The following is a 27,702-nucleotide window of genomic DNA, read 5'->3' as shown; positions in this document are numbered from 1 at the left end:
TGCTTGGGACACGCTCTCTCACTTCTGTCTGTGGAGCTTCGCGTACAGCTGTGGGGCCGGCACTCTTCTCTAGTCAGTGCTGGGTGGCCTCCGCCCAGCTACCCTCGCTAGTCTCCTGCTTTGAAGAAAACCCGCGTGCTTAGGGATGCCCACTTAGCTGGGACCTCAGGGGCTTTGTTCTGTGTACCTGTTTTCATTAGGACAAAGCTCTTCACATTGGCCAGGGGAGGAGCTGGCAAGATGGCTCAGCCAGGAAAGTGCTTGTAGTCAAGCCTGGCACCTCAGTGTGGTCCCCAAAACCTGCAGGTGGAGGGATAGGACCAACTCCTGGGAGTGGTCGTCTGACCTCCACACATGAGCCGCATGCAAATGCTGTGAATGTAAAATTGGCCAGCAGAGATCTGCAGACCAAAGTTCTACCTGCTAGCCAGCCTCGCCTTCTGCATTGAAGGGTTTTATCATTAGTAATGTGTGTTTTATAATTAGTAATGTAATAATAATACAGTGTCTGTTCTGAAATGCTTCATTTTGTTGCTTAAAATATACAGAGGCCTGACAAAATGGATGGAACCAGTGTCTCTTCCTGTAAACTTTTTGTACTTAGTGTCTAGGATTTGACTTGACTTTGTTATGAGCCTCAGGGTCCATTCAAAGCAAAGCGGAGTTCTGCTTTCAGTTACATCCTGCTCACACCATTAGGCGCACCAGCCCCACCCCAGGAGACTGAATCATAGTCTTTTCCAATAAGCTTGTGAAAAATGATTGGCATAGGTTAGGGAGATACTACTCTTGTCATTAATCTACTGTACCTGCTGGGGAAGCCTGAGTGGCTAGCAGCAGATGTCTAACCATAAGCCCGTGGTTTTGTTTAGCTCTTAAGTAGTCCCCTCCCATTTGTATTCATGGCACTGCATGTTTCCAGTGTCACTGGGACACTTAAATGGTGAGAGGTATATCATTTGATTGATATAAAGGATGAACTGTATTTGAAAGTCTTCTAAAACTGTAACATGCTCTCCTCAAAGCCGAAATATAGATATGTGCACACCAAGCCTTCATGTGAACACATCCTAGCACAGACTAGACACTCATTGCTAAATGTGGAAATGTCTTTTATTTAAAGAGGTGATGTATGTAACTAAATCACAGATCATTCTTGATGCTGTCAGGAGATGCGCAGTGCATTGCTGTGAGTTCCTGTAGCTGGGTCCTCACAACAGCCCTCTCAGCATGAACTGTATTTATGTGTGCAGTAGGGGAACGGGACAGCCCTGGGTTTTAATCCGTGCCTAGTACTTCTTGAGTGGCTCTCCGCCTGACTTCCTGAATCATAAACTTGCCTTTGCAAAGCTGTCTGGGAGTGTTAAACAATCAAGCTTTCTCCGTATCTCAATATTTCTCCAGAGTTTATTGCCATGTACACTTACGAGAGTTCTGAGCAAGGAGATTTAACCTTTCAGCAAGGGGATGTGATTGTGGTTACCAAGAAAGATGGTGACTGGTGGACAGGAACGGTGGGCGACAAGTCCGGAGTCTTCCCTTCTAACTATGTGAGGCTTAAAGACTCAGAGGTAAACCCACATTAACTGTTTCCTCTCCCTGTCTGTGTAGTGGTTCTCTTGGCGGGGAGTCACGGTGTTTTGACAGTGGAACCTGTGTTGGCTTCTGCTTAGTTCTGGAGTGTGGTGGTAACTAAAGTGACCTGCAGCTGTCTGACCATCTCCTGACATCAGTGCTGTGGCCTCCTCCGTGTAGAACTCCAGGGCTAAGTGGAGGCTGCACTTGGGGGCCTGCTCCTCATCACGTTGTTCCCATGTTCAGTGCTGATCCCATTCCTGCATGTAACCAGTTTATGATTTTGAGTAAACTTGCTTAATCAGTTCTTCTGGGTCATGCTCACAGCATCACTTTGACCATGTAAATAAAGGTGTTCTGGTGATACTGACCCCGCCTAGTGGGCACTAGAAACTTTCAGCTGTGTTTAGAAAGATATCAAGTTCCCTTAGGTTGGTATGCTTTGGACATTCGCACTATCCTTATAAGTTGGAAATGGCTCCCTAGACTTCTGAGTGCATAGGATGTGGTCTTGAAGTGGCACAATCGTAATAAAATGGTTGAGGTCAGAGAGTGGTTTATAGTCCCAAGTTCAAGGTAGGGAAGTTCTGTGGTATAATTAGAGCCATTCAACAGAAACATGGAGACAAGCCCCCAGGGTGGACCTCAGTCTTTTCAAGGGCAGTAAATCCATAGTTGTTCTTCCCCCTCACATCCCCTGAGCACTGAGAGAGAACATCTGACAGAGCAGAGGTCGCACCATTGAGTAGACCTGAGTGGCCAGGCACCGCTGTCATTTAAATGCCACACATAGGCCCTTGTGGCCCGAGTGGCTTTGGCGAGGATGAGCCCCGTGACTTTAGTACATTTTTCGTTTACCTTCTCACTTCAGGAATGATTTTAAAAACAATTAAAAAACAAAAACACCAAACTCTTGTTTTGGAAGGTTTTGTTTGCTGCAGTATTGGAAGCAGTTTGCTGAATCCTGGGTGTTTGCAGGGTCTGGCAGAGAGGAGATGGGGCAGCTGGCTTGTTGACCTCAGGGGTAGGGAACATCATTCCCAGCCATCAGACCGGAAACCCTTTGAACCAGGTCAAATCAAGGCCATCTGGTTTGCATCGAAACTTATTTTTGTTTTATACATTGAAATTTTGCCTAAGTTTTCTGTGTGGATGGATGGATGGGTGGGTGGGTGGATGGATACAGAGAAGTAGCCTTAATACATATTTAAGTAACATAATAAAAATAAGCTGTTACTCCGGAAAACCAAAAGCTTTTTCTTACATTGCATTTTAATAAATTATACCTTTCTGCCTAAAAGCATCCAATGTCTGCAAACAGAAACAAGGAATATTGTGTCTTTAAAGGCCAACTGACCAGTGAGCTGTTGCTAACCATGGCCTTCAGTTACTTAATTTTTGGCTGTGGAATAAGCTATCCGTTAAGATTTTTTTAAAATCAAATACATTCAAATAACAATAAAAATACAAAGTTAAATATGAGGGCAAAGTCCTACTAGACTTAAAAGAGATCAGTGTGCACCATGGTCCAGACACCAGGCTGGACCCATGGGTCTGCAGGGCAGCCCTTCCTGCTGTCCTCTGGGACTCAGCCAGGACAGAACCCGGTCCCCTCTGCCCGGGGTCTCTCACTGGAGCCCCTTGACCTCTGCGTCCAGACAACACCCATGGGTCTCTTCTGTGCACAGAGCGTTGGGAATTGTTACAAGCTTATGCACAGGAGCAGAGGCAAGCACTCCTTCATTGCTGTTCTTTATTTGATATGAAGACTATAAAGATAGCAAGAATATTAATAGATTAAGTTATTAATAATTAATTTAATAAATTAAATAATTAGAGTAACTTCCTTTAAACCTTCTCTAATAGCCATTCGGTTTCGGTGCTAGGATATAGCAGCAGTAATAATATGTGCATTCCTTGAGGACATACTGCACATTTTTACAGTATACAGTAAAGAGTATATAGTATATATAGAATATAGCAGCAGTAATACTATATGCATTCCTTGAGGACACACTGCACATTTTCATCTTTACAGAATATAGTATATAGGATATATAGGATATAGCAGCAATAATAATATGTGCATTCCTTGAGGACACACTGCACATTTTCATCTTTACAGTATACAGTATATAGTATATAGTATATATAGAATATAGCAGCAGTAATGCTATATGCATTCCTTGAGGACACACTGCACATTTTCATCTTTACAGAATATAGTATATAGTATATATAGGATATAGCAGCAGTAATAATATGTGCATTCCTCGAGGACACACTGCACAGTTTCATCTTTACAGTATATAGTATATAGGATATATAGGATATAGCAGCAGTAATACTATGTGCATTCCTCAAGGACACACTGCACAGTTTCATCTTTACAGTATAGAGTATACAGTATATAGTGTATAGTATATAAAGGATATAGCAGCAGTAATACTATGTGCATTCCTTGAGGACACACTGCACAGTTTCATCTTTACAGTAACTCTGGCTTGGTTTATTAAACCCTTTATCTTATTTCAATTGAAATGCTTAATTTACTACAAGGGTAGACACTCAAGGGGGGCATTAATTGACAATAAGCCACTTTGTCACACAGATTGCATTCTGGCCCCTGTCCTGGCTCCCGTGGTCTCTGCTGGCTGACTCAGCCCAATTAAAGTTCCACGGGTATCTGGGAGGAATTCAGCCCCAGAGAGCTTCTGGGACACTTAGTTGTTGGGAAAAAATATGGATGGCTTCTATGTTTGTGCTTCCAGCGTGGAGGAAAAAGGTGGTGCTCAGACTGAAGTAGGGAGGGAACACCATGCAAGACAGCAGGCCCCCTCTGGGGAGAGAGAAGTGGGGGGAGGGGTGGAGCCTAGCCTCCCCATGCTGGTGCAGTTCTTAAAGAGAATTCTAGTACAAATATAGTGAAATGTCAATGTATTTAATGTTTATGTCTGGGCGGTAGACTCGGATGTGCGTGGTGTCTCCATACTGTAGTGTAGGAAATATTCCCTGGCTAGCCGTGTGGATGTGAAGCAAGCAGACAGGGCGAGCACAGGGCTACTGGCACAGAGCCACCAGCTCCCTCTTGTCACAGGCTTCCATGTCTCTCCAGAAGGAAGGGGGATTCTAGGGCTCCCGTGGGTTTGTATTGTTAATCATTGTTTTAAGTTACATGATGAACTCTTCAGCGTGCCAATGAGACTTTTGCTCTGTTTTAAGGGCTCTGGAGCTGCTGGGAAAACAGGGAGTTTAGGAAAAAAGCCTGGTAAGTTACAAACCTTGATGCTTGGGTTTGATGTTAATGGATGGACTTGATAGTTGTTCCCAGTCTTTGTTTTAGCACAGCCAGAATTCTGTAGTAGAGGCAAAGGGATCTCCCTGATCTCCCTGACAGTGCCAGGCAAGATCCTCCCCTGCTAATTAAGTGTGCAGGGCTCTCAATGGTGCCTGTGGCTGCAGCTGTGGGAATAGGTTTTCCCAGGCAAGATGGTGGGAAATGAATGTATACAGAGCCAGCTGGGAAACTGAGGGTCGTCTCCTTGGATTTAGAAAGCCCTTGTGGCTCCTCTTAGCACACAAAGCTCCAGTGGCTTAGCAGTGGAGGTCAGAGGTAAGGTGACGGCATCTGGTGGTCGGTCTCATTAATTCAGAATCAGGGGCTTCCCCAGGCAAGCAGTGAAGGTACCAAATGATAATCGTGCTTTAGAACCCAGAACTTTAGTTAAACAAAATCACACGTTCTATTAATAGTGGCGGGAGAGAGGGAAGGAGGCAGCTGTGGAATGCCACCGTAGGTGTGGCCTGTCTTCAGCCAAGTTGACAGTGCTGCTTGGCTCCTGTGTCCTTAGGAAATTATAGGTTGGAATGGGCACTGCTCTGCCGAGAGAGAGGCTGTCCTCAGCTCCAGTGGGCTCACATAGCAGGAAAGGGGGTTTAGTCAGAGCACAGGGCTGGGCCTCTGCTCTTGCTGGGAGTTGTCTGTGCTTTCAACAGGCCTCGTTGCAGAGGGTCCAGGTAGTCGCTTACAGTGCTCAGATGGGCCTCACTTTACCTTGAAACTAGCAAGCAGCTTGGGGACACAGGGCTCTTTCAAAACCCAGAACAAATTGCTGGCCAGCATGCCAGGTCCTTTGAGGAGCAGAGACAGCTGATGCCAAATAGGACAGTAATCGGGACTTCCTCCAACCCAAACCTTGGAATCTAGAACTTGTCCTTTGCCTACCAGAGGAGTGCCCCCCCCCAACACACACACACACACACACACACACACACAGAGAGAGAGAGAGAGAGAGAGAGAGAGAGAGAGATTCCCTGCTCAGGTTCTCAGACAGACAGACTAGCTGTGCACTGGCCTCTTAAGTGTTTGCCTTTCTGAAGCCCAGGCAGGCTGTTTCTCTTTGGTGGCCAGCCTCAGATTTCAGGACAGGGTGACGGGCCTGGTTAAAGGGGCAGGATCTTATTTCCACCCTTCTCACTGCGAACAGTGTTGGAGTGTGGGGCCCCCATCCCCCTTCCCATCTCTCTGTACTTCATTACTTCTTTCTAGCCCTCCTTCCCTCCTTCTGTCCTTTCTGGTTCGCTGAGATGGGACGAGTGTGGAGAGCAGTCTGGATCGCTTCCACGAGCTCAGGGAGCCGTGGCCTGAGCTGCCCCAGACTCTGGGCTGTGGGCCTGCTGGGAGTCTCCCCGTAGGATCTTTCGGATTCAGGCAAACCATACAACTATTTACGTTTTTTATTTCTATGCTGAATTACTATTTTTGCATAAAGTTCTCAAAACTCTGCATTCCTCTTGTAACTTGAAATAAGTTAAACTCATGGTTCTGTGATTCAAACCAGAAATTCATGGATCGCTCCCAGAGTAGGAGGCATGGCTGCTTTGGCTCTGCTGGTGGGAGTGACAGACAGTCCTAAGCTGTGTGTGTAAGTGAGCTGTAGCCAGGCTCCTATGGGTTCTGAGGAGACTCACTTCTCCTGTTAGTGTTCAGGCAGAGGGAAGCGTCCCTTGGATCTATGGAGATGGGAGCAGGGTCCTGGCCCTTCTTCTGTGTTCATCGTACCTGTGGGAGGTTCTTTGACAGGACGCATGGGGGCAGGCAGGTTGTGACCTCGGCAGGGTGCTGGTGAGTCACAGGACAGGGAGGAGCCCACACAAGTCTGAGCTAGGCAGACAGGCAAGCTGAGGATCTGCACTGTGGCTCCCAGGGCGGTGCGAGAGCAGGTGTCGGGAGCTCAGAGCCCCAGTTCAGGGTGGGAGGCAGCCAGTGTGCTGATTTCCACGGCACTGGTGACTGACCCTGAGAGATAGTGTGTCCTAGGGATTGCAGCTCTCCACTCTGACAGTACACTGCAACATTTGATCTTGTTTTTCAGAAATCGCCCAGGTTATTGCTTCCTACACTGCTACTGGTCCCGAACAACTCACCCTGGCTCCTGGTCAGCTGATTCTGATCCGAAAAAAGAACCCAGGTGGATGGTGGGAAGGAGAGCTGCAGGTTAGTGCATCTACGTTCATTTAAAATTCTCTCAGTGTGAACATGCAAAGTCTCAAGGAATAGCATTTCACTGCACAATACAAAGAACCCCCGTTGTCTGAACTCTGAGCCCGATGGGGGCTCCTGTGTCTTATGTGCTTAGTTCTGAGCGCTGCGGACCAGCTGAATGTGTATCCAGTAGTTCCACAAGTTCAGATTGGGAGACAGTTTTCTGAATGGGGGCTTCACGGAGACAACCCTCGTGCGTCATGACCTGGCACACAGAAGTGGTGTTTGGCCGAGGTGTTTAGGGCATGCTAACTTGGCAGGTGCCTTTCATACAGCCTGTGTTGGTCATGTTGTTTTCAGTTGCTGTGTGTACTGAAATCACATCACTCGTTCACCTTTCCGACACCTCCTTTAGTTCTCACTACCAGACACAAAGATACTGCAGAAGGGAGTCAGTGTGTATCATTGTAGTAGCAAGTTAGACTGGTCATAGGACATGTCTAAGGGGAACTTTATGTAAGGACAAGAAAATGTGTATGGTATTTCGTGGCTCCATAGAAATGCTTGTTACTTGCAAGGATACAGTGATAGATAACACGGTTGAGAACTAGGGGACCTCCTCCTCGGGTGATTAAAATGACCGTCACCATGGAGACAAATGGATGATGCTCACACAGATGCAAGCATGCTACTTAGTAAGAGCAGCATCCACGCTCTCTCAACAGAATCCTACCAACTGAGTCTGATCCTGAGCAAACATAAGGTAAATGCAAAATGAGGAATGCGTAACTGGGCGCCTCCAAAGCATCCACGGTTAGATCTATAGGAAGGAGGTAAAGAGATGGTGACGACACTGAGTGTCACCTGACTCTGTGCGGGGATGTGTGACAGGTCACTGAAGCATTGTCAGCTGCACTGAAACATAGTCATTCTATAGTTCAACCTTTAATACCATGGCTCACATGTTCAATACAGTCCTATTGAAATCTGTAGGGTTAAAGAATCGTGATTTGCAGCCAGAGAAACCCTGTCTCAAAAGAAAAAAAAAAAGCCATGATTTGGGGGCTGGAAAGATGGCTCATTAATTAAGCCCTGTGATAGGTCTTCACTGCCCACATCAGCTCACAACAGCCTGTAACTTCAGTCCAGGGGATCCGGTGACCTCTCTTGACCTCTTTGTGTACCCACACACACATGACACATGTAAATAATAAGAACAAAATTTTTTAAAGAGCTGTGATGCAAGGAGTTGTAGGCAGTAGTTAGTGCTGACGGTTAGACTTGGGGATGCTGGGAACTGAACTCAGGTCCTCAAAGAGCAGCCAGGGCTCTAAGCTCAGCTAAGCTTACCACTAAGCTAAGTCTTAGGCTTTGATGGATGCTTTTATCAGAGCTTTCTTCCAGCGAGGCTTGTGTGTGTGTGTGTGTGTGTGTGTGTACATATACACACACGCACGTGCAAGTGTGCATCCACGTGGTGTTCTTTCTCCTGGCGGTATAAATAGACAAGGATAGTCTATGTTCATCATAGGCCCCATGTCTTATAACTTTTCTGATATCATACAAATGCTCAGTATCTTGGGCCAAATAAGATTAAAATAAACTAGTGAACAGGGCTGTAGAAAGTGGCCAGAGCTATGACATTAAGACACTGAAGGTCCTGCTGCCGTCTGTGAGCCCCGTGGCCTCTGAAACAGCATTGAGGTGAGCGTCTGCATTCTGTAGATGCTGGGCATTGTCTGGCGTCACATGGAGCTCAAGTTCAGTGTAGCCATCTCAAAGTCAGAGTGGCAAGATTGTTGCCTTTAGAGCTGTCCAAGACAGAGACTCCCGAGGTGCCTGGCTCTTCCTGAACCAACTCAAGACATTTAACCAGAACGTCTGCATCACCTGAGTCTAGCAGGAAAATGCTAACTGATTTTCTAGCTTTTTTTGTTTTGTTTTGTTTTGTTTTGTTTTTTGTTTTGTTTTGTTTTGTTTTGTTTTGTTTTTCGAGACAGGGTTTCTCTGTGTGGTCCTGGCTGTCCTAGAACTCACTCTGTAGACCAGGCTGGCCTCGAACTCAGAAATCCGCCTGCCTCTGCCTCCCAAGTGCTGGGGTTACAGGTGTGCATCACCACGCCCGGCTTTGTTTTCTAGCTTTTTTAAAAAATAATTTTAATTTTATTTGTATGGGTATTGCCTGAATGTATGTCTATGCAACGTTTGCAGGCCTGGTGGCTGTGGAAGCCAGAAGAACTGGATTTACAGACAGTTTTAAGCTGCCTTTGGGGGCTAGGATTGACATTAGGTCCTCTGGAAGAGCCTGTGCTCTGCACCTGAGCCACCCCTCCAGCCCTTCGTTCTCTGTTTCAGCCACACCATAGAGTATTCTGAATGTGTGATCTAGAATCCAGCCCTGGGGAGCATCCCAGGCTCTGCGGACCAATGGCTGCTGCACTGTGAATGGAACCCGGGCGTGTGATTTCTGTGACAGTTAAAATCCTTTGTCTCTCAGCCCAGTGTAAGCAGTGCACAGTGCCCTGCAATAAAGCAAACTCTAAGAAAGATAGGCTTTGGGACTGGTGAGATGGCTCAGCGGTTAAGAGCACTGACTGCTCTTCCGCAGGTCCTGAGTTCAAATCCCAGCAACCACATGGTGGCTCACAATCATCAGTAATGGGATCTGACTCCCTCTTCTGGAGTGTCTGAAGACAGCTACAGTGTCCTTACATATAATAAATAAATCTTGAGAGAGAGAGAGAGAGAGAGAGAGAGAGAGAGAGAGAGAGAGAGAGAGAGAGAGAGAGAGAGAGAGAGAGAGATGGGTTTTGATGTTTATAAAAACATTATTATTTTCTTCTTAGGCTCGAGGGAAAAAACGCCAGATAGGGTGGTTCCCAGCAAATTATGTCAAACTTCTAAGCCCCGGAACAAGCAAAATCACCCCAACTGAGCTACCCAAGACCACAGTGCAGCCAGCAGGTAAGACGTGTGCTGGAAAGTCTCCTGTTGTTTTCACGCTTGCTTATTAGCACTCAGACTTGCTTTCCGTGGCCTTTCTTTGCTGAGCACCACAGAGGCCTTGTTGGACTCTGCTGGAGCAGGTGGGAGCACTATGGCAGGAAAGCCAAGTTTTTCTCTTGATTTCCCTCTCGATATTTACACTGGGATCTGGGCCATTGGGCTAGGCAACAGAAAGAGCCTTGAAAATAAACTGCTGGGGTCTCAGTAGGTCAAGAGCTGGAGCCGTGGGGTCTGCTGGTCATACTATAAGAGACCGAAATAGCTTCTCTGTGTCATTTGCTGGGGACAGAGGGGCTCACTGAGCAGGCAGGATGTTCTGTGTGTTTTCCTCGAGGGTGGACAAAGGCAGAGGGCTTCAGTTGCCTGGCTTGCCTGCTTTCTGATGTAAAGCAGGGAGTCAATGACCTACTCAGAGTTCAGGATAGGAGCAGATTTCTGTTTTAGTTTTTTAGGCCCCTGCGAAGAGCATGAAACTTTGGGTCCAACATCACCGTGTGATTGGATGTGTGTTGTGCATCCTTCTGAAACCAGCTTTAAACTTGCTGTCCCTACAAGAAACGTCAGGACCTATATATGTGTCTGACCCCTGATCCCCAGCTGGTCCTCTTTGCATGAGCTGAGGCCTTGTGTAGGCTGTGGGGTGGGGTCCATCTGCTGCCCCTGGGGAGATGTAGCAGAGCTCTCTCCTGTCAGTGCATAGCCCCTCCCGATGGTGGAAGCCCCGCGCCATCTGTAGAAGTGAGTCTATTCCCTAGCTGGAGAGTTAGAGAATGGTTGGTTAATAAAGATGCCAGGCAGTCAGGGTAGGCCAACCTGTTGTGCAGTTGAAAGAAAAAGAGACAAGGAAAATCGAGTGTAGTCATCTCTGAGACAGGAAGACAGCAGAGTCACCTCTTTCAGCGCTGGCTTAACTTCTCCCTGAGGCGTAAGCATGAGAAGGTCAGGTGGTAGCTTCATTCCATCCGTAGAGAGGCCAGGCCCAGACTGCAAGCTCAGCGCTAGAGTGCACTTGTGTCGTGTGCATGCGGCCCTGGGCTCAATCCTCAACATCACAAGAAGAAACTAAAGACAGTCAAGTGTTGTGGCCCCTGGCTGTCTGCGCTATGCAGTGGGGACTGGGTGGTATGGCCAGAGCTTCAGAGTCGGCACTCTGTCCTTCGGGTGTGCTCTGGGTGCCGATCCCGCTAACCTCTGGCAAGTACCATGATGGGGAGATGTTACAACATGTAAGACGGTGTAAAAACATTGCTGTCGTCTTAGAATTCAGTCCTTCCTTTTCCTCTGTCGCCCACACCACAAGAAGCCCCTTTGGGTCCCCTGTCTATCTCACTCTTCCCCGTTCTGAAGGGGAAAACCCATGCAGGAGTGTGCAGCTCCTGCAGTGCCCCACGGTCGGCACATGCTCACCCAGCCATGTCTTTGCAGTGTGCCAGGTGATCGGGATGTACGACTACGTGGCCCAGAACGACGACGAGCTGGCCTTCAGCAAAGGCCAGGTCATCAACGTCCTCAGCAAGGAGGACCCGGACTGGTGGAAAGGAGAGGTCAGCGGGCAGGTCGGGCTCTTCCCATCCAATTACGTGAAGCTCACCGCAGACACGGACCCCAGCCAGCAATGTAAGTGCCCTGGCGGCCCGCCTCCTCTCCTCTCTGGTTTCCTCCGTGAGACATGCAGCATTGCTCTGATTCTGCCAAGCTTGGTTCGCAGAACCTAACGCAGACCACTGCTGCATTCGCAACAGTCTCTTTGAAGACCTTCTGTGATGCAAAACTATCTCGTGGGGTTTTTGTTTTTGTTTTAAATTTTCATTCTTTCTGTAGCATGTCTCCCCCTCCTCCCCCTCCCCTCCCTTCCTCCTCCTTTTTCTTTTCCTGTTTTTGTTATTTTTTGAATCATTTTGGCACCATGCTGTGTACATGCCTGACTCATTTTCCTAGCTTGGGTTTTGCTCATTGTTTTGTTTTGCTTATGTGTTGTTTTCCTCCTTTTTCTAGGAATCATATGTTGTCCATCCCCCCCTCAGGCTTGAAAGTCCTCAAAGAGACCCACTATCCCATATCACTGCCCAGAGGGATGATGGGAGATGCAGCCTTGATCATGTGACTTGCAGCATGATCACCTATGCCTTCTGAGTAGAAGAACTCACTGCAGAGCAGTTTACCTCATTTGACCCTAGTTGCATGTGATCGAAATGTCTGAGTCACTGCGTGCAGAGGCAGAAGCAAACTGCAGAACTGCACAGGGTGGTGGGTCCTTTTGTGGCTTTCCAGGTCACTCAGACTGACGGCCCCGCCTTCACACGGGCGCTTTCAATAGTTTTAAGATTATTTTTAAATGTGTATTTTAGCCTTTTAATAAAAATCAATCAATTACTTCTTTGCTATTTTGGTTTTGCAAAAAGACCCACTATCAAGGAATGCTGCATGGACAATTAAACACTGTTCCGGGCGTCCGTAAACCTGAGACTTGATGTATCTTTGCCGTTTGTCCAGTGTTACCAACCACATTGTGTAGCTTGGGGCTTCCCCTGCCGTAGAGCACAGAGGAGCTGGGTGTACCTGTCTTGAAGATGTGTATGTAGACCAAGCCTGACTACATGGAAGGTGTCACACTTGTTTGTGCCCATCACATGTACCTGTCGCGCATGTCACATCTGTGCTGAAGAAGTAGCTGTCCCATGGCAGTCCTCCACCGTGTGCAATGCTCTCAGCAACTGCATTGATTTTGTTTTGCACAGTGACCCGGTAGCCACCTGAGGAAGCACCGTGCTTCCCTTTGGTCTCGGATGTACCTAGTTGTGCCGGTGTTTTGTTGAGTTTTTAACCTGGCGTGTCTTCATACCATAAACCGTAAGATGCCACTGCCCAGGTGGTTACAGTCATCAGTACCCACCGGCCTAGCCTCTGTTACGTGAAGTTTTATTCCAGTTGCTTTTTATGGAATATCTTGAACAAGTAATTTTCTTGACAAGAAAGAATGTATAGAAGTCTCCCTGCAATTAATTTCTGGTGTTTACATTTTTTAACTAGACTGTGGAGTTTCTACAGATTAATATGAAATGGCGCTCCTGGTCTGCGTGCGTGTTAACTTGTGCTGTAGCTGAAGCCGTGTTTGTCCTTAGATATTAGTTGGAAGCTCTCAATAAAAAGGAAAAAAGGAAAGAAAGAAAAGAAAAGGAAAAGGTGCCCACTGCTGACAGCACAGAAAATGGGCTGTGGGAGCCTGAAGCACCGTCAGGCTGTCCTAGTAGTGAGTGTGACATGACGCCCCTCGGGGCTCCTCCCCAGAGAGGCCGCGCTGGCCAGCCGCGTGGTGTGGTGCTGAGGGCGGGCAGCCCCTCCTTGTCTACTTGGGCTTCAGTGTTTTCATGGATATGAATGTAAAATATATAAATATATAAACTTGCAGCTTTAACAATTGTAATACAACCTTTTGGATTAGTTATGTGTATAGATAATTAAATTCTTCCTATAAAAGTTAGATGGAAGTGTCTCTGTGTTCTTGCTGTTGGAATCCTGCAGTGCTGAGGGGCACCACACAGACAGATGTCAGCCACTGGCCTGCCTGTGTGAATACAGACATAATCCCTGGGTGGGACCTCCTGCCCCCGTGTAAACAGCGGGAAGGTCCTTAGTAATGCTGTGTGTGGAGGTCTGCCCGCCAGCCTAGCTGTCAACTCTCTTATTGGACTTAGAGTTTACGCTGTTGACACATCGACAGGAGTATGATTTAGCTTAGGGCACAAAACATTGTCCAAAAATCCTTTCATAATAAGGAACTAGTAGCTACCAAAGGATAAAGGCAGACTTGCATATTTCCCTGTTGTGCGGGATCACATCAGCTAGGCACACACGGTGACCTTTACAGAGGCAGACTGGCCTACGCGTGGATGGCACAGTTATCCGTGAAGGACACGTGACTGATACCGCCCTTGAGAACCTCACTTGATAGGCCTTTCCACCCTTCATTGCCAGTTTACCGAGTCAGCAGAAAGTTTTTGGGAGGGGGTGATAAATCACCAGGTGTTGAGAGACCTGCTGGGGTCTAAGGAGTGGACAGGAAGACAACAACGTCCATATGAACATGGAACGTGTATCGGTTCTGTACAGCAGAAGGGTGCGAATCGTAGGTAGCCTGAGCAGGCTATCCAACAGTGGGGGGGAGGGGTGCTGCAGGGCGAAGAGAGAAACCCCCACAGGAGATGCAGGGGGAAATACTGAAGTGGAGCCCTAAGGGGTCGAGAGGGAGCCAGGTGAGGTGGACCTAGATGTCAGAACGGTGAAGACCCTGGGGGGGAGGGGAGGGCCCCTCCTGTCTCCCATCCCGCACAATGGTCAAGTTCATCTCCCTGGGACTGCCTCACTCCCCAAGGCAGTGCTCTTTCTGTTGGGTTGAGGTTGGCAGTGGGAAGCAGTTGTCAAGGTGGGTGATGGTGCGCCTCACCTTCAACTCTCCAGCCTCCTCTCATGGTTCCTCCCGTCTTCCCTCTGGGTTTGGGAGCTGGCACAGATTTCCCTCACATCTCTTCCATTTGTGTGGCCTGCAGAGAATGCATCTGACCCTGTGCCTTTTAGGCAGAAGTCCACAGCACCCTGTAGGTAGACACGTGGGTCCTACAAGGCGCAGCACAGATCACAGTGTGGTCCGTTCCCGTGTAGCCAGTGCTAAGCTGAGAAAGCCTGGCCTCACCCTACTGGCCACTATAGCTAAAGTTCACACAGTTATCCTGGCCCAAGTGCTCTCTTCACATACGGCTACTGAGACTGCCTTGCTGATAACTACTGCTAAGGAGATGTGCTCATTCTGTAAGCTTGTCTCCTGTGTCTGGTGCAGAGTCTCCCGCAACTGCTCGGTTTTCAAACTGTCTTGGTTATCCTCTAGTTCTCTCCTTTCAAATTTGGATAAACAGAAAGTGTCCCTCAGACTTTAAAGATACTACAGTTGGGATTGATTTTTGCAGAGGCGTGTTTAGATTTTGTTTGTTTGTTTGTTTGTTTTTTACATTTACTCTGAGGTGTGTGTGTGTGTGTGTGTGTGTGTGTGTGTGTGTGTGTGTAAAAATCCCTCTGCTGAGTAGCCACCATGCCCTGCCAAAACGGCAATTTCAGATGGTTTACCCCTGTCCCGACATGTGACAGGTTTAAGCACTCCAAACTGCCCTTGGTATGAACAGATCAAACAACTGCAGAGTGCACCTGACTCCAGGTTCTTGACACAGCACATCACCCTTCGGAACAACCAAGAAGTCACACTACTTCGCTCCCTTTAGGGGCAAGCTTCCCAGGAGTCCTGGTGTCCAGCCCGTGTCAGCCCAGCTGAAGCTAAGGCTATGTCCCTGGGGTGCTTCACACTCACATCCCAACAGCCCTGCTTCCTCGACATGGAAAATTATAAATTAATCTGTTTATTCTTTTTGGACCCCAAATATTCCAAGAGAAACTAACTGTTCTAGAAGCTACATTGAAAGTCAGTCACACACACACACAGTAAATGCATAGGAAAATTAAAAGTATCTGATAATTTTGGATCTGGTAAGAGACAGGATAGTAGGGCTGGAGAGATGGCTCAGCAGTTAAGAGCACTGGCTGTTCTTCCAAATGATCCAGGTTCGATTCCCAGCACCCACATGGCAGCTCACAGCTGTCTGCAGCTCACAGTCCCAGTGTAGTGGTGCCCAAACAGACATACATGCAGGTAAAGCACCCACACACATAAAATACTTTTAAAAAAGAAATAATAAATTAAAAACTATAAACTAGCGATAAATTCCAAGGTTCCAATACCATTGTGTGAAGATTTCTCCTTATCCTCTGTTTCCTTGAACCCGTTTCAGATGAAAACCTGGGAAAGCTGGATGGCTTGTTTCAGCCAGTCTGTTGCTTCTTGAAGGTTCTATTCATATTGAAAGCTGCCAGGCATTTTTTTTTTAAAGTTTGAATTCACTAAAACAACGTCTGTGTTTCTTAGATAAGACCATTGGCTTTAAAACCAGTATGTGTTGCGTCTACACAGCACACTACCTCCTATATGCTGCCTGCTGCTCTGTGGTGTCCATGGTCTGTGTGTGTGCCACGCATAGGCGTCGAGGACATGACCTGAGTGTATTTATCTGTGGCTTGTGTTTACCCTAGGGTGGACCGGGAGGTCGGTACAGTTGGAAGCAGATAGGACTGTCTAGAAGATTGCCCTGTAAGCTGACCTTTGCGGGTTTCATATCTCCTTGACCCATCATGCTGCAGGGCACAAAAAAAATCTGGGTCCCTCCCTTCACCTAACCCAGTGTGTCAAGGCCAGACACTCCGTTCTCCCTGGTTCTCCAGCCCTTCCTGGGAAAGAACTTGGCTTAGTGACCTACCAGTGTACATCCTAGCTGTATGCTTCTGACCCCTGCTTCCTTCCCTTACCGCCCCCCCAATGCCCCATGCTGCCCCTTCATCTCCACCATCCTTGCCCACTGAGCCAGGCCACATTCTAAGGAAGCAGAGGACAGGTGTGGGGGAGAGGGACAGAGATGTCCCCGAAGAATATTTGACAGTACTGAGTTCTTAGAACCTGGACACACTTGGCAGGGAAGACACTGGGCAGCTAGGGTAGGCTCAAGGTGGCCTTCCGGTGCTGTGCCGACTGTCTTTCTAGTAGTTCCATTTGAAAAGAGCATTCCTGTCTGCCAGAGCCACACCCCTAGCTGGGACTGCACAGAATTATTGCTGGCTGTCACCAGGGTTGGGGGGATCCACCCTAGCCTACTCCAACCTTAGCCCGGTTTCCCAAAGACAGGCGTGTCCCAGATACCTTCACTCTGGGCCAACTATGGCTTCTAAAATTTCATTCCTAGCTGCAGCCAGAAGACCATGGTGCCAAATATAGGAACACTACTTATATGTGATTTAATAGTGGGCTCTGGGGAAATCAGCATAGCTGTACCCTTGGTCCTTGGTAGCGTTGGTATTATTTTAGGATGACTGTTTAGAGCATGGGTTCGAATCCCAGCTTTGCTCCTTTGCCTACTTTGTGGTCTTGAGCACATTATTTAAACTCTATGTACTTGAGAGCTACAAACACTGGCAGTACATACGTAATGAGCTGTTCTTGGGGGACAAATGAGTTATGGCTGCTCAGTAAGCATCCTGCAAGCCCACCCTGGGCCTTCCAGCTTACTGTCTTGCGGTGCATTTTAAGATTCATCAGCTGGTGCTTTACAGAGGAGAGATTTTAGAGAGGATGAGAGCTCCCTGAAGCAGTCATAGGAGTCTGCAACTTTGCAAACCAATCCTAGCTGCTCCTTTCTGGCAGCAGGGGGCTCACCTGCATGGAAGCCTTTGGAGCATCTGTCCCACAGGCTTGGACAGTGCTGACACTGTCTCAACCCAGCGCCTCTCCAGCACACCACCAATGCAAGCTGCCTTTCACAGGGCTGACTGACAGTGGGGCGCCCAACCAGAGAAATGGAATGTGTAAGGCTTTTAAATACCACAAGCACGGACAGACTGTTGGCAGGCCCTTGCAGGCAATAAACCTGTCACAGATGTGTTAAGTCACTGGCCCTGGGTTTCTCATCACAGCCTCCTGTGGCCTCCTGTCCTGCCAACAAAGAATGGAATGTTTGCTCCCTGCCCTCGCTAGGCATGCAGGCCTGACCAGAGACATGTGCTCCCGAGAGCAGCTGCACCACACCACTTATGCTCCCAATAGCACATTGCCCCAGCACCCTGCTGCATGCACCCAGACACCCCTCACAGAACAGGCCTTGGCTGCCTCTGATCTGTTTGCTGAACAGAGCGGGACACAGGCAGGCCCCAGCAGAGCAGACAAAGGCAAGCAGGGATATTGGCTGTCTAGGACATTGCCTTCCCCAGCAGAGCAGACAAAGGCAAGCAGGGATATTGACTGTCTAGGACATTGCCTTGGAGTCCATAGCCTCATGGGAAGCCCTGCATAGCTGTACTCTCTCTCCCTCAGTAACCAACCAAGCCCCACTGTCTAATGGGAACCTTCACCCCAGCCTGTCCTCAAAGGACAGAAGAAAATCTACCTGCCAATACCCCCTCCTTGTCGCTCTTGCTACAGCAAAGGCTTCAGAAGTCTGCCCTGCCCCAGTTTCCCATCTCCTTTTACACACACACACAGAGAGAGAGAGAGAGAGAGAGAGAGAGAGAGAGAGAGAGAGAGAGAGAGAGAGAGAGAGAGAGAGAGAAAGAGAGAGGGGGGAAGAGGATATGATAGACCCTACCAGGTGGCTGTGAGCATTGGAACACAGGCTGGTACGATTCCTGCTTTTGAACTGATAGGGTGGACTGAAATCCAGCGCCATTTGCAGGGGATGCCCTGGGAGTCCTCTCCAAAACAGTTGTGGTTTCTAAATTTTCATCCCTGGCTGCAGCCATGAGCCCAAGGTGCTGAATGCAGGAACACTACTCTGATACAATTTAATCTAATAGTAGACTTCTCCATCCTGCAACGGCAAGGGTCAGAGCTGCATGTAGCAGTGTTTGGGGCCTGCATCAGGGGGAAGGGACAGGTGGGAGGGACATGGTGATATCCCAGACTCAGACCTTGATCACCATTTCCTCCTTGGGCTCCCATGTGCCATCTTCTAGTCGGGAGGTGGTATGTGGGTACTTGTGTCTACAGAATCTTCAGTCAGCTGGCTCTACCTTGCCTGTGTGGTCTTACCCAGCCCCAAATCTTCCGTTGTCCCTATATCTTCTTCCACACACACTTCCTGGAATTTTTGCCTTAAGTTTAAGCCATTGGCACACTCCAGGAACACATGTCCTGCCCCAACCGGTCCCTCTCCTGTTCCCTGCCACCCTCCCTACCATGTTTCCTGGTCATGAAGTCCTTTCACACAAAATGACAAGGAGACCTGGAGGTCAATACGTACGCATGTGGACACTGGGTAAGTCAGACATGTTGTCGCCTTGACAGGGCCCTGAGGACCTCACAAGGAAGAGAGTCTTGTTGGGCCATACGTTCTCAGATAGGGTGTGCTCAGCTTGCTCCGTGGCTCTGGGCCTTTGGTGACACAGAGCACCGTGGCAGCAGGGACATGTGGTAAGGCAGGCTTAGAAACAGTGATGGGAAGAGGTCAGGGACCAGATACCTGCCAAGGCACACCTCCAGTCATCCTCCTCCAACCAAGCCCACCTGCTGTGTCTCCAGAGCCTCTGAGGAATGCTAGCAGATTGTGTCTCCACCATGAGTTGAGAGATATCTGGTTCCCTCCTCACCCACCCACCTATCCAGGACTGAGCACACGTGAGCCTTTGGTGTGTGTGTGTGTGTGTGTGTGTGTGTGTGTGTGTGTGTGTGTGTATGGAAGGGGACATGCAAACTGTAAGATATTCTCATCCCCAACTGACTGAGTTCCTTGCAGGCAGGGATAGCCTAGCATGCCCATCAAGTACTCCACAGAGAATCTGGTGTGTGGTATATGCCTGTTGTCCCGGCACTGGGGAGTCTAAGACAGGAGGATTATGATTTTGGGGTCAGTCTGGGCTTATAATGACATACTGTCAAAAGTGAATAAACTGGTCTGGGAATATAGCTTAGCTGGAGGCGTCCTGGGTTCAAGCCTCAGCTCCACATAAGCAGGTTTGGTGATCTACATCTGTAATTTCAGCATCTGGGATGTAGAGGCAGAGGGATGAGAAGTTCAAGTTTACCCTCAGAATAGATAATTCCAGGCCAGCCTGGGATACATAAGGCTTTATTTAAGAGGGAGGGAGAGAAGGAAGGAGGGAGGGAGGGAGGGAGAAAGGAAGGAAGGAAGGAGAAAGGAAAGAAGGAAGGAAAGAAGGAAGAAAGGAAAATGAAATAAAACTAGTATCTGCAGAGGAGCTAGGGTTGTGGCTCAGTGGGAGAGCTTGTGCTTAACACAGGTGAGACGCTGGCTTCTCTCTCTGAACCACAACAGTGGGCGAGTCACCAGGACAACCACGGTCAATAGCAATGGTGCCCTCCTTGTAGGATCCCCGTATTAGGGGGGATCATAGGTAGGGAGGACATAAGGTAGGATCCCCATCTCTTATTGGTTGTAAGCCACAGTCCAATGAGCACATTTGCATATTTCCCATGGGCCCTTGCTCTTGGGGCTGCAGAGGAGGCGTAGGTGTTGGCGGCAGCCCTTTGTCTTCACTCTCTCCCCTTGTTCTACAGTGTAGTCAGGCCGTGACTTCGACCACCTGTCATTCTCTTCACTGCGCGTGGCAGAGAAGCCCGCACTGGGGACAGCGGCATAGTTGAAAAAAGTTCGTTTTTTATGGAAAGGCCCTAAACCAGGAAGTGTTCTCCATCCTTATGATCACTTAACTAATGTTCATACTACTTGGTCCTGTGCATATTTGGTATTTAGTCTCCCCCATGAATGTGGTGGCCTCACAGACACATCCCTGGGTGGATCCTGTAGCTGCTGACACGGACAGGAGATGTCTTGGGTTGGAGGTGTCTTTTGTGTTCTGCTGGAGTCAGTATGTCAAGAACCAGGGTGTTGCCAGACCCCTCTGAAGCCATTGCCTCAGAGTTAAGAAGTATACTTCCCCACCACACAGCCTCTTGTGGACTGGTCAGTCAACAGTCTCTTATTTAGATTTTATTTCTATTTGTGTGTATGTATGTGTGCCATGTATATGTAGATGGTGCCTGTAGAGAAGAAGGCGATGGATCCCCTGGAGCTTGAGTTATAGGTGGTTATAAGCCACCAAAATGGAGATGCTGGGGACCAAACTTAACTGCCGAGCCACCTCTCCAGCCCCAGGGGGGTTGCTTTTGTTTGTTTGTTAGTTTATTTTGAGAAGACTCATTGCCTTGACTCAGACTTACTGCAGCCAGCTCCAGGAAGCCTGAACTCCAAGACCAAGATTGTCCTCAAATAGACCTTACAGGGAGTGATGGAAGAAAAGATGGCGGGCCTCCTGGGAACATGGGAGGATTCTTTTATGGTCCTGTTTCCAGCAAGCATCTCTGTTAGAGAAAGTAAACAAAGCTTTCTGGACTCTGCTGCTCCAGCCATCAAATGAGGTGGCGGGTAGTGTGGTCAGTTGGGAAAGTGTGGCCTCACGTGACCCTCCAGAGGCCCCAGGAACAGAACAGCAGAGCTTCCGTGGGCTTTGAGGTGCAGGTAGCCTTTCAGGCACAGAGTGCTGTCATAGCTGTCAAGACATTTTGGATGAGTGCCCAAGTGGCCAGCCCTGAGCTGTGTTCAGCTGAGCAGCCGTGGAGACAGAGCCTCATGCCCCATGCTCTTGGACAGCTGTAGAGCTGTCCTCTCTTGTTCCTCTCTATCCTGGGCATCTGAGCTTCTTCTCTCTCTCTGGAGCTTCCCTGCTGATGTGGCCTGAACCAGGTCTCCTAGGGTCTATAGGTCAAAGCTCTAATCCTGAAGACCACAGGATGTGACTGAACTTGGAGATAGCGTCTTCAAAGATGTATTTCAATGTCACCCTGGGACCTTCAGAGTGGATCCTACTCTGAGGTGTATGAAGCAGTGTGCCAGATGTCCTTTTAAGAAGAAACCTTATGCGAATGGACACCAGAGGTTTATGTACAAGGTTTTGTGGGACACATGAAGAAGATGGACCCTGCGAACACCTTGACTTGATCTTGGACTGCAACCCTCCCGAGCTGTGAGAAAGTAAACTTGTGCTTTTAAAGCTTCCTAGTCTGTGATTGGTCCCAGCCACCAGGACACACAAAAACACCACCCATCCAGCAAGGCAAAGACATAACAGCTAAGAATGTGGTAGTAAGGTCCTACTTCCTTTGTTGTTTCTTAACCAGGGCTTTGTTGAGTTGTTTGTCCTCTCCGTGTCTCTGACTCCTCACCTTCTTATTGTGAGTAATGGTAGCTATTCCACAGGATTGTCAGTGAGGACAGAGTTGTCTGGAGTGTCTGGTTCAGTCTTGCTGTTAACCACCTCTGGCTCTAAGCACCAAACTCTGATTTTCCCATACTCCTACCATCCTCTTTGTCCATGATGTCTTAGTGCATGAGACTGTAACAAAATCCCCATGGGTAGCTAAGTTATAAATAATTTTTATTTGCTGGTAGTTCTGGAGGCTGAGATGTCCAAGATCCAGGGGCTGTGTGCGTATGGTATAGCTCCCCCATGCATCACCCCATTTCAGATGGATGGAAAAATTAAAGAACACACACAAGAGAGCAGAGTGTCTGTCATATGTCGGTATCTGTACCCCATTCCTTACAGATAACAGCACTGTTCTAGTCATGAGTATAATTACCCCTAGTCCCCCTGAAGTCCCACATCTCTGCAGGATAGTATGCAAGCACTGAGGAACATGTCAACAGGAAAGGTAGTCTATAATTCCTCTTCTGCAAAATCTTCCCAGACCTCTCTGGTCAAAGTCACTGCCTCCTTCCTCCTATCTCTGTAGAAACATGTCACCCCATGCTGCTGTAACACTTTCATCTGCCTTGCATATCTGAAGGGTTTATTTACAGCCATTACTAAGGAAGCCTAAAATCCTGGGAGACAGGACACATGAGAAGTGGGTGCTCAGAAGGCTAAGAAAGCATGTGTGGAGACGCAAATGCAGCCAAGAACGAAGGAAAAATTCAGACTATAAAGGGCAGGGTGGTGCTACCTGTGCCAGGAGTCCACCATCAGAAATCCAGAGTGATGTGCCGCTCACTGCATTCGTTGTCACTGCAGAGCAGTAGACTGTCTTTGGAGGAAGTCCATTTTCACACTTTGCCATGGCAAGCCAGGTAGACCAGATGGCCCTTCTTGGAAGATAAAGATATTAATTAAGAATTATGGCTGCCTTTAAGCTTCTTGGATTTGCAACTGAGTGAAGAGGTTGGATGCATACTCCCAGACAGACCCAGCTACATGGCTCACAATGAATCCCTTAAGACAGGCCAGAGTGAGAAACCTGGGCTCAGCCTCATCTTTGGTGCCATTGGTGGTGTCTCCAGCATCCTACACCGGGCCTCTCACTGACTCTTGCTTTCTTATCAAAATCAAATCCTGAGAATTTAAAACTCTCCTGTCCTGAGAACTGATGCCCTTCAAGAGGCATCTGTGAGTCAACAAGGGTCAAGAAGCTAGTCTAGGATGCCAGGGTCTCCAAAAGACAAGGTCCCAGATGTCTCATCCATCACTGTGTGTGGTTCCGAGCACAGAGGATGCCTTCTGACAGGAAGCTATACCTTCCTGGCTGGGAGGCAGAGAGCATTCACCATGCAGCAGGGGTTCAGAGGTAAAGCCAGAGAGCATGGCATGAGCCGCATCGTCTGCATTTCTCACAGGACAGACCACCACACATGCCACTCTGCCTGTGACACTGAGTGGGTTCCTAATAGAATCAGTGTCCTAGGAGGATGGAGTCCAGCCTGACTGGGGCGGGAAAGGCGTAGCTCATGTGGCTAGAGAGACTAGATCCTGGAGAACCCTTACTTTCCACACGTGGGTCCACTCTAACAACCTGCACAGACAGGAACTCCAGGCATCCAGTCAATGTCTACTCAGTCACTTAGCAAAGGGATCTGGGCTAAATGTCCCTTGAAACATTGTGCTGTCTTCCCTTGAGAGGAAAGCCTTCATCCAGGCTTCCACACGGCTCTTCTGCCGCGTGCTCCTCACTGTGTCTGCGTTTGTTTTGGCATTGCCACTTCCAGAACAAGCCTTTCCTGTGCCCCGTGACTCCCACGAGTGTCCGTGTTTACCTAGCAGTTTCTACAGCACGGTTGGCTGGCCCATTCTTTGTGTGTGTGAGTGTGCAGGTGTGATTGTGAGTGTGACAAGAGTTTGTGACGCTCAGGAGTCAACCTCAAGTATTGTTCCTTGGGAGCTAGCCACTGTAGCTTTGAGACCTGTTTCTCAGAGACACGGGAGGTCCTTGCCAAATGCTAAGCCAGGCTGCTTAGCCAGCAAGCCACATAAACCTGCCCATTTGCGCCCCACGCCCAGTGCTGGGATTGCAAGCGCGACACCATGCTAGCATCTTAATGTGTGGTCTAAGGAATAAACAGAGCTTCAAGCAGGGTGAACCCTTCACCCAGGGAACCATCTGGCCCCGCCCCACCCTTCCGTGCCACATGTTCACGTACTTTTAATTTGCTTTTCCTGAGAGCTGTCCCCTAAACTCGTGAGTTTCCCTTAGGAGAAGAACAGTCTCTGCTCACTTCCGAGTCCCTTCGACTTCCTAGAAACCTAATAAATATTTATTGACCAACTTACTGTAATTTTTGGCTCCTTCACAACAGGAGCCAGGCCTGTTTGTTTGCTTTGTTCAGTGTTTAGCTGCCGTGAGAGCTGATTTGGGTTTCAAGACTAAGAGAGAAGGGTCTTCCATTTGTGTGTGTGTGTGTGTGTGTGTGTGTGTGTGTGTGTGTGTGTGCTAAGTACTTCTGTATTCTTTGAGATTCTATAATATCTGTAGGCTCGTGTATTGTTCGTAATAGAGAGGACTTCAGTTCTGCTGGTCATGTGCATGACAGTTTAGGGAGATACGATGACCTTTTAGGGCTATTTTCTTAGTCTCTGGTCCTTCCAAAAGAACATTACAGCCCTCTCTTAAGTATATTTAAGAAGACTATATAAACTTGGGAGTCCATATCAGGAATTTCCTGTGGCTTTTTAATGGGAGTTTTTTTTTTTTTTAAACTTTTTGGAGCCCTTGCAATATTATTTCAGCTGCAGGCCAATTTTAATTTTGAGACACCCCTCACCCCTGCTCAGTGGCTGTAGAAAATCATTCGATACACTTTGTCCCTCAACTTTCCCTGAGCCAGGACACAGCAAGCTTCGTTCATCCTGGTACCCAAGGGATAGGTCACACCCTTCCCCCTCCTAAAGAAAACGTTTAAATCAAAATGGCTTTTCCACTCACCCTGCTTTGAATAATGGAGGATTTTTTTAAACCTCTTGTTTTTTCTAAATACTACTTTTTTCAAAGGAAGGATATTTTGGGGGGTTAGAATGTCCTTTCCAAGTCTTTCATGGTTCTCTGGGTCTGCAAATCCCCTTCATGGTATCCCAGGGTCAGTTTAGAGACTTAAAAAAACAAAATCTAAAGCCAATATGTAACATGGAGACAAAACACACAAAATCTTTGCCGTTAGCTGCGTTCTGGGTCCAGAGGCCAGCACGGCCATTTCACGTCTTCAGGAAGGCTTGAGTCAGACTTGCATAGGTTAGGATTCTGCAGGTAACAGCTCAAACCCACAAGCATCCCTGAGGTCTCAGTTCTCGATTGGGTGTTGTAGGTGTATAGATCCAAAAGCTGCTCTGTCTAGGGCAAGGTGTGCCGCAGCCTTCGAGCGCATCCAGAGCCTGCCCTGAGCCAAGTGTTCCTGAGCCTTCTGCTGTTCTCCAGAGCTTGTAGCCAGAGGAGCTTCTAGAATGCCAGAGATCCAGCATCTCTCCCAAAAGGACCTTGTTCAGTTTCTTAGTCATTCTTGTGTCTTCTGGTCATGACTTCCTTGTTGTAGAAAGCAGTTGGCATTTCTCAGCAGGGACCCTTGGCAGGTGGTGAGGGTTTTCTGTCTTGTGTATTTAGTCCGTTAGTCCTGGGTCAGCCTGACAATTCCAGCCTTTGCCTTCTTGTTAGAACAGGAATACATTCAGCCGTGGGTGTGGGATGCAGTAACCTCAACCTGTACTACAAGGGTGCTATTAACTTGGAGAGGGGCAGTACCACCTTTAGCCTGTAGGGGACAGTACCACCTTCAGCCTATAGGGGACAGTACCACCTTCGGCCTTGGGAGGTGGGTAATACCACCTTCAGCCTGGGGGTTGGGGGTGGGAACAGAACCACCTTCAGCCTGGGCTGGGAACAGTACCACCTTCAGCCTAGAAGGACAATACTACCTTCACCTGGGGCGGGGAGTGAAGGGGGTGGGGACAGTTCCACCTTCAGCCTTGGGAGGGGGGGACACAGTACCATCACCAGCCTTAGGGGGCAATACCACTTTCAGCCTGTCAGGGACAGTACTACCTTCAGCCTTGGGGGTGGGAACAGTAGAATCTTCAGCCCACATGTGGGGTGCCGCACTACCGCACTACCTCGCACTACCGTCAGCTTAGGGGAGCAGTACCATCGTCAACCTGGGGGTGAAGTACCACCTTCAGCCTTGGGGGGGGACGCAGCACCACCTTCAGCCTGAAGGTCCAGCACTATCTGGGGTGGGGAGCGAAGAGAAATAGCAATGTCACCTTTGGCTTCAGTCTAGGAGATGGCAGCATGTTCCGCCGAGGAATCTTCCACTAGAGGAGACACCACCTCCTGTTTCAAACCATTGCATCTCCAAGGTCTGAGATGGACTCTGGAAGATCAGCATCATCTCCCTTTCATCCTAAATCTCCAGCATGCAGCACAACACGCACTGGAGTCATGGTGAAGATCACAAAATCACCAAAGGAAGAAATGAGGCAGTATATAGGCATTTTTTGTTGTTGTTGTTCGGTTGGTTGGTGTGTTGTTATTGTTGTGGGAGATGGGGATTCTCTACAGGGGCTCTGGCTGTCCTGGAATTTGCTATGTAAACCAAGCTGGCCTCAGACTCAGAGAGAGTCTCTCTGCCTCTGCCTCCCAAGAGCTGCATCACCACTCCCAGCTTGCAAACAAGCTTCTGAAACCAACAAAATTGTATGTAAATTGTGTGTGGGTATTTCATATGGTATACAGGGCATTATAGCTGGGTACGAGCCCACAGGACCCGACAGCTGACCCAAGGGAACTGTGATGTAAAGGAACAGTTGTGAGACTTGCGGGTCCACTGTTGATGTTGGTGCTGCAGACACTTCAGTACAGTGCTGAGCAAATGTAACCACTGTGCAAGAATTCTCCTATCCCTGCTGGCAAAAGAGAACTAGAAGCATTGGGGACTGCCCACGAGGGACCCAGCCACAAATGCAAGGGCCACATTTAGCTATTGAACAAGAAATGGCCCGAGTCCTGGGTTCTTGGATTCACCCTTAGGACAGTGGATTAAACTAGGGCAGGGACTGGATATGCCTTCCACAGCTCAAGTGTTTCCTAGGCGACTTCCTCAAGAAAGGTTAAAGGGTAAGGAAACTGAGTGGGAGGAGTCTCAGCTTCCCAGAACCCTGTGCTCACCCGCTCACCCGGCTGGCTGCCTGGGACTTTTGGGTCTGGCTTCCTTCTGGGAGGCATTGCTAAGACAGATGTTTGAGAAGGCGCCATTTCAGGGGGAGCCACAAGGGTGGCTGAGGAGGAGGCCCAAGTTTAGAGACAAGTGCAGGCTATGGACTTTGAGGTCAGGCTCCTTGGGGGGATGGAAAAGCTCCGAGAGTGTTACCATAACGATAGCTTATTCCCGCTGGTTTCCTGGCACCGCCTTGGCTACCCTGGGCTGTTCCATCCCAGTGAGAGAAAACACAGCATGCAGAAAGGGCAACTGGCCAGGGGAGGGAGTGAAACCCATGACTGTAACTCTAGGAGTCTGGAAGCTGAGAACAGATGACCAAGAAGTCCGTGATCCACTATTCCCTGGACGGGCGAATCCTGTTGAGTATCTGTGTGCACGACTCTCTCAGTTCCGAGCCCAGACAACCCCCTTGTGGGAGGGGGCATCTCTGAGGAGACCTTGGTGGTCCCCCCAGCTTTCTCACTGAAGACTCACTGGAAGGCATGTTAAATCGCAGTGCAC

General features: G+C 48.5%; 1 protein-coding gene across 11 annotated transcripts in view; it reads left to right on the top strand.

Moving 5' to 3' along the window:
• Itsn1 (intersectin 1) overlaps window positions 1-27,702 on the top strand; it is a 178,681-nt gene that overhangs the window by 122,652 nt on the left and 28,327 nt on the right. For 5 of the 11 annotated variants that reach the window (XM_052158676.1, XM_052158681.1, XM_052158679.1 and 2 more), the window contains 5 exons: window positions 1,405-1,571; window positions 4,798-4,843; window positions 6,951-7,072; window positions 9,907-10,024; window positions 11,492-11,683. In XM_052158676.1, the coding sequence (XP_052014636.1) occupies window positions 1,405-1,571; window positions 4,798-4,843; window positions 6,951-7,072; window positions 9,907-10,024; window positions 11,492-11,683 (645 nt within the window). Of the gene's footprint in view, window positions 1-1,404; window positions 1,572-4,797; window positions 4,844-6,950; window positions 7,073-9,906; window positions 10,025-11,491; window positions 11,684-12,061; window positions 13,548-27,702 lie in introns of those variants that run through there. The other 6 variants (XM_052158683.1, XM_052158677.1, XM_052158684.1 and 3 more) reach the window with 6 other exon arrangements.

Source organism: Apodemus sylvaticus, chromosome 15 (assembly GCF_947179515.1).
Source record: "Apodemus sylvaticus chromosome 15, mApoSyl1.1, whole genome shotgun sequence".
In the NCBI taxonomy this organism is placed as follows: Eukaryota; Metazoa; Chordata; class Mammalia; order Rodentia; family Muridae; genus Apodemus; species Apodemus sylvaticus.
The sequence above is the reverse complement of the archived record's forward strand: the minus strand, read 5'-3'. Positions and strand labels throughout refer to the sequence as shown.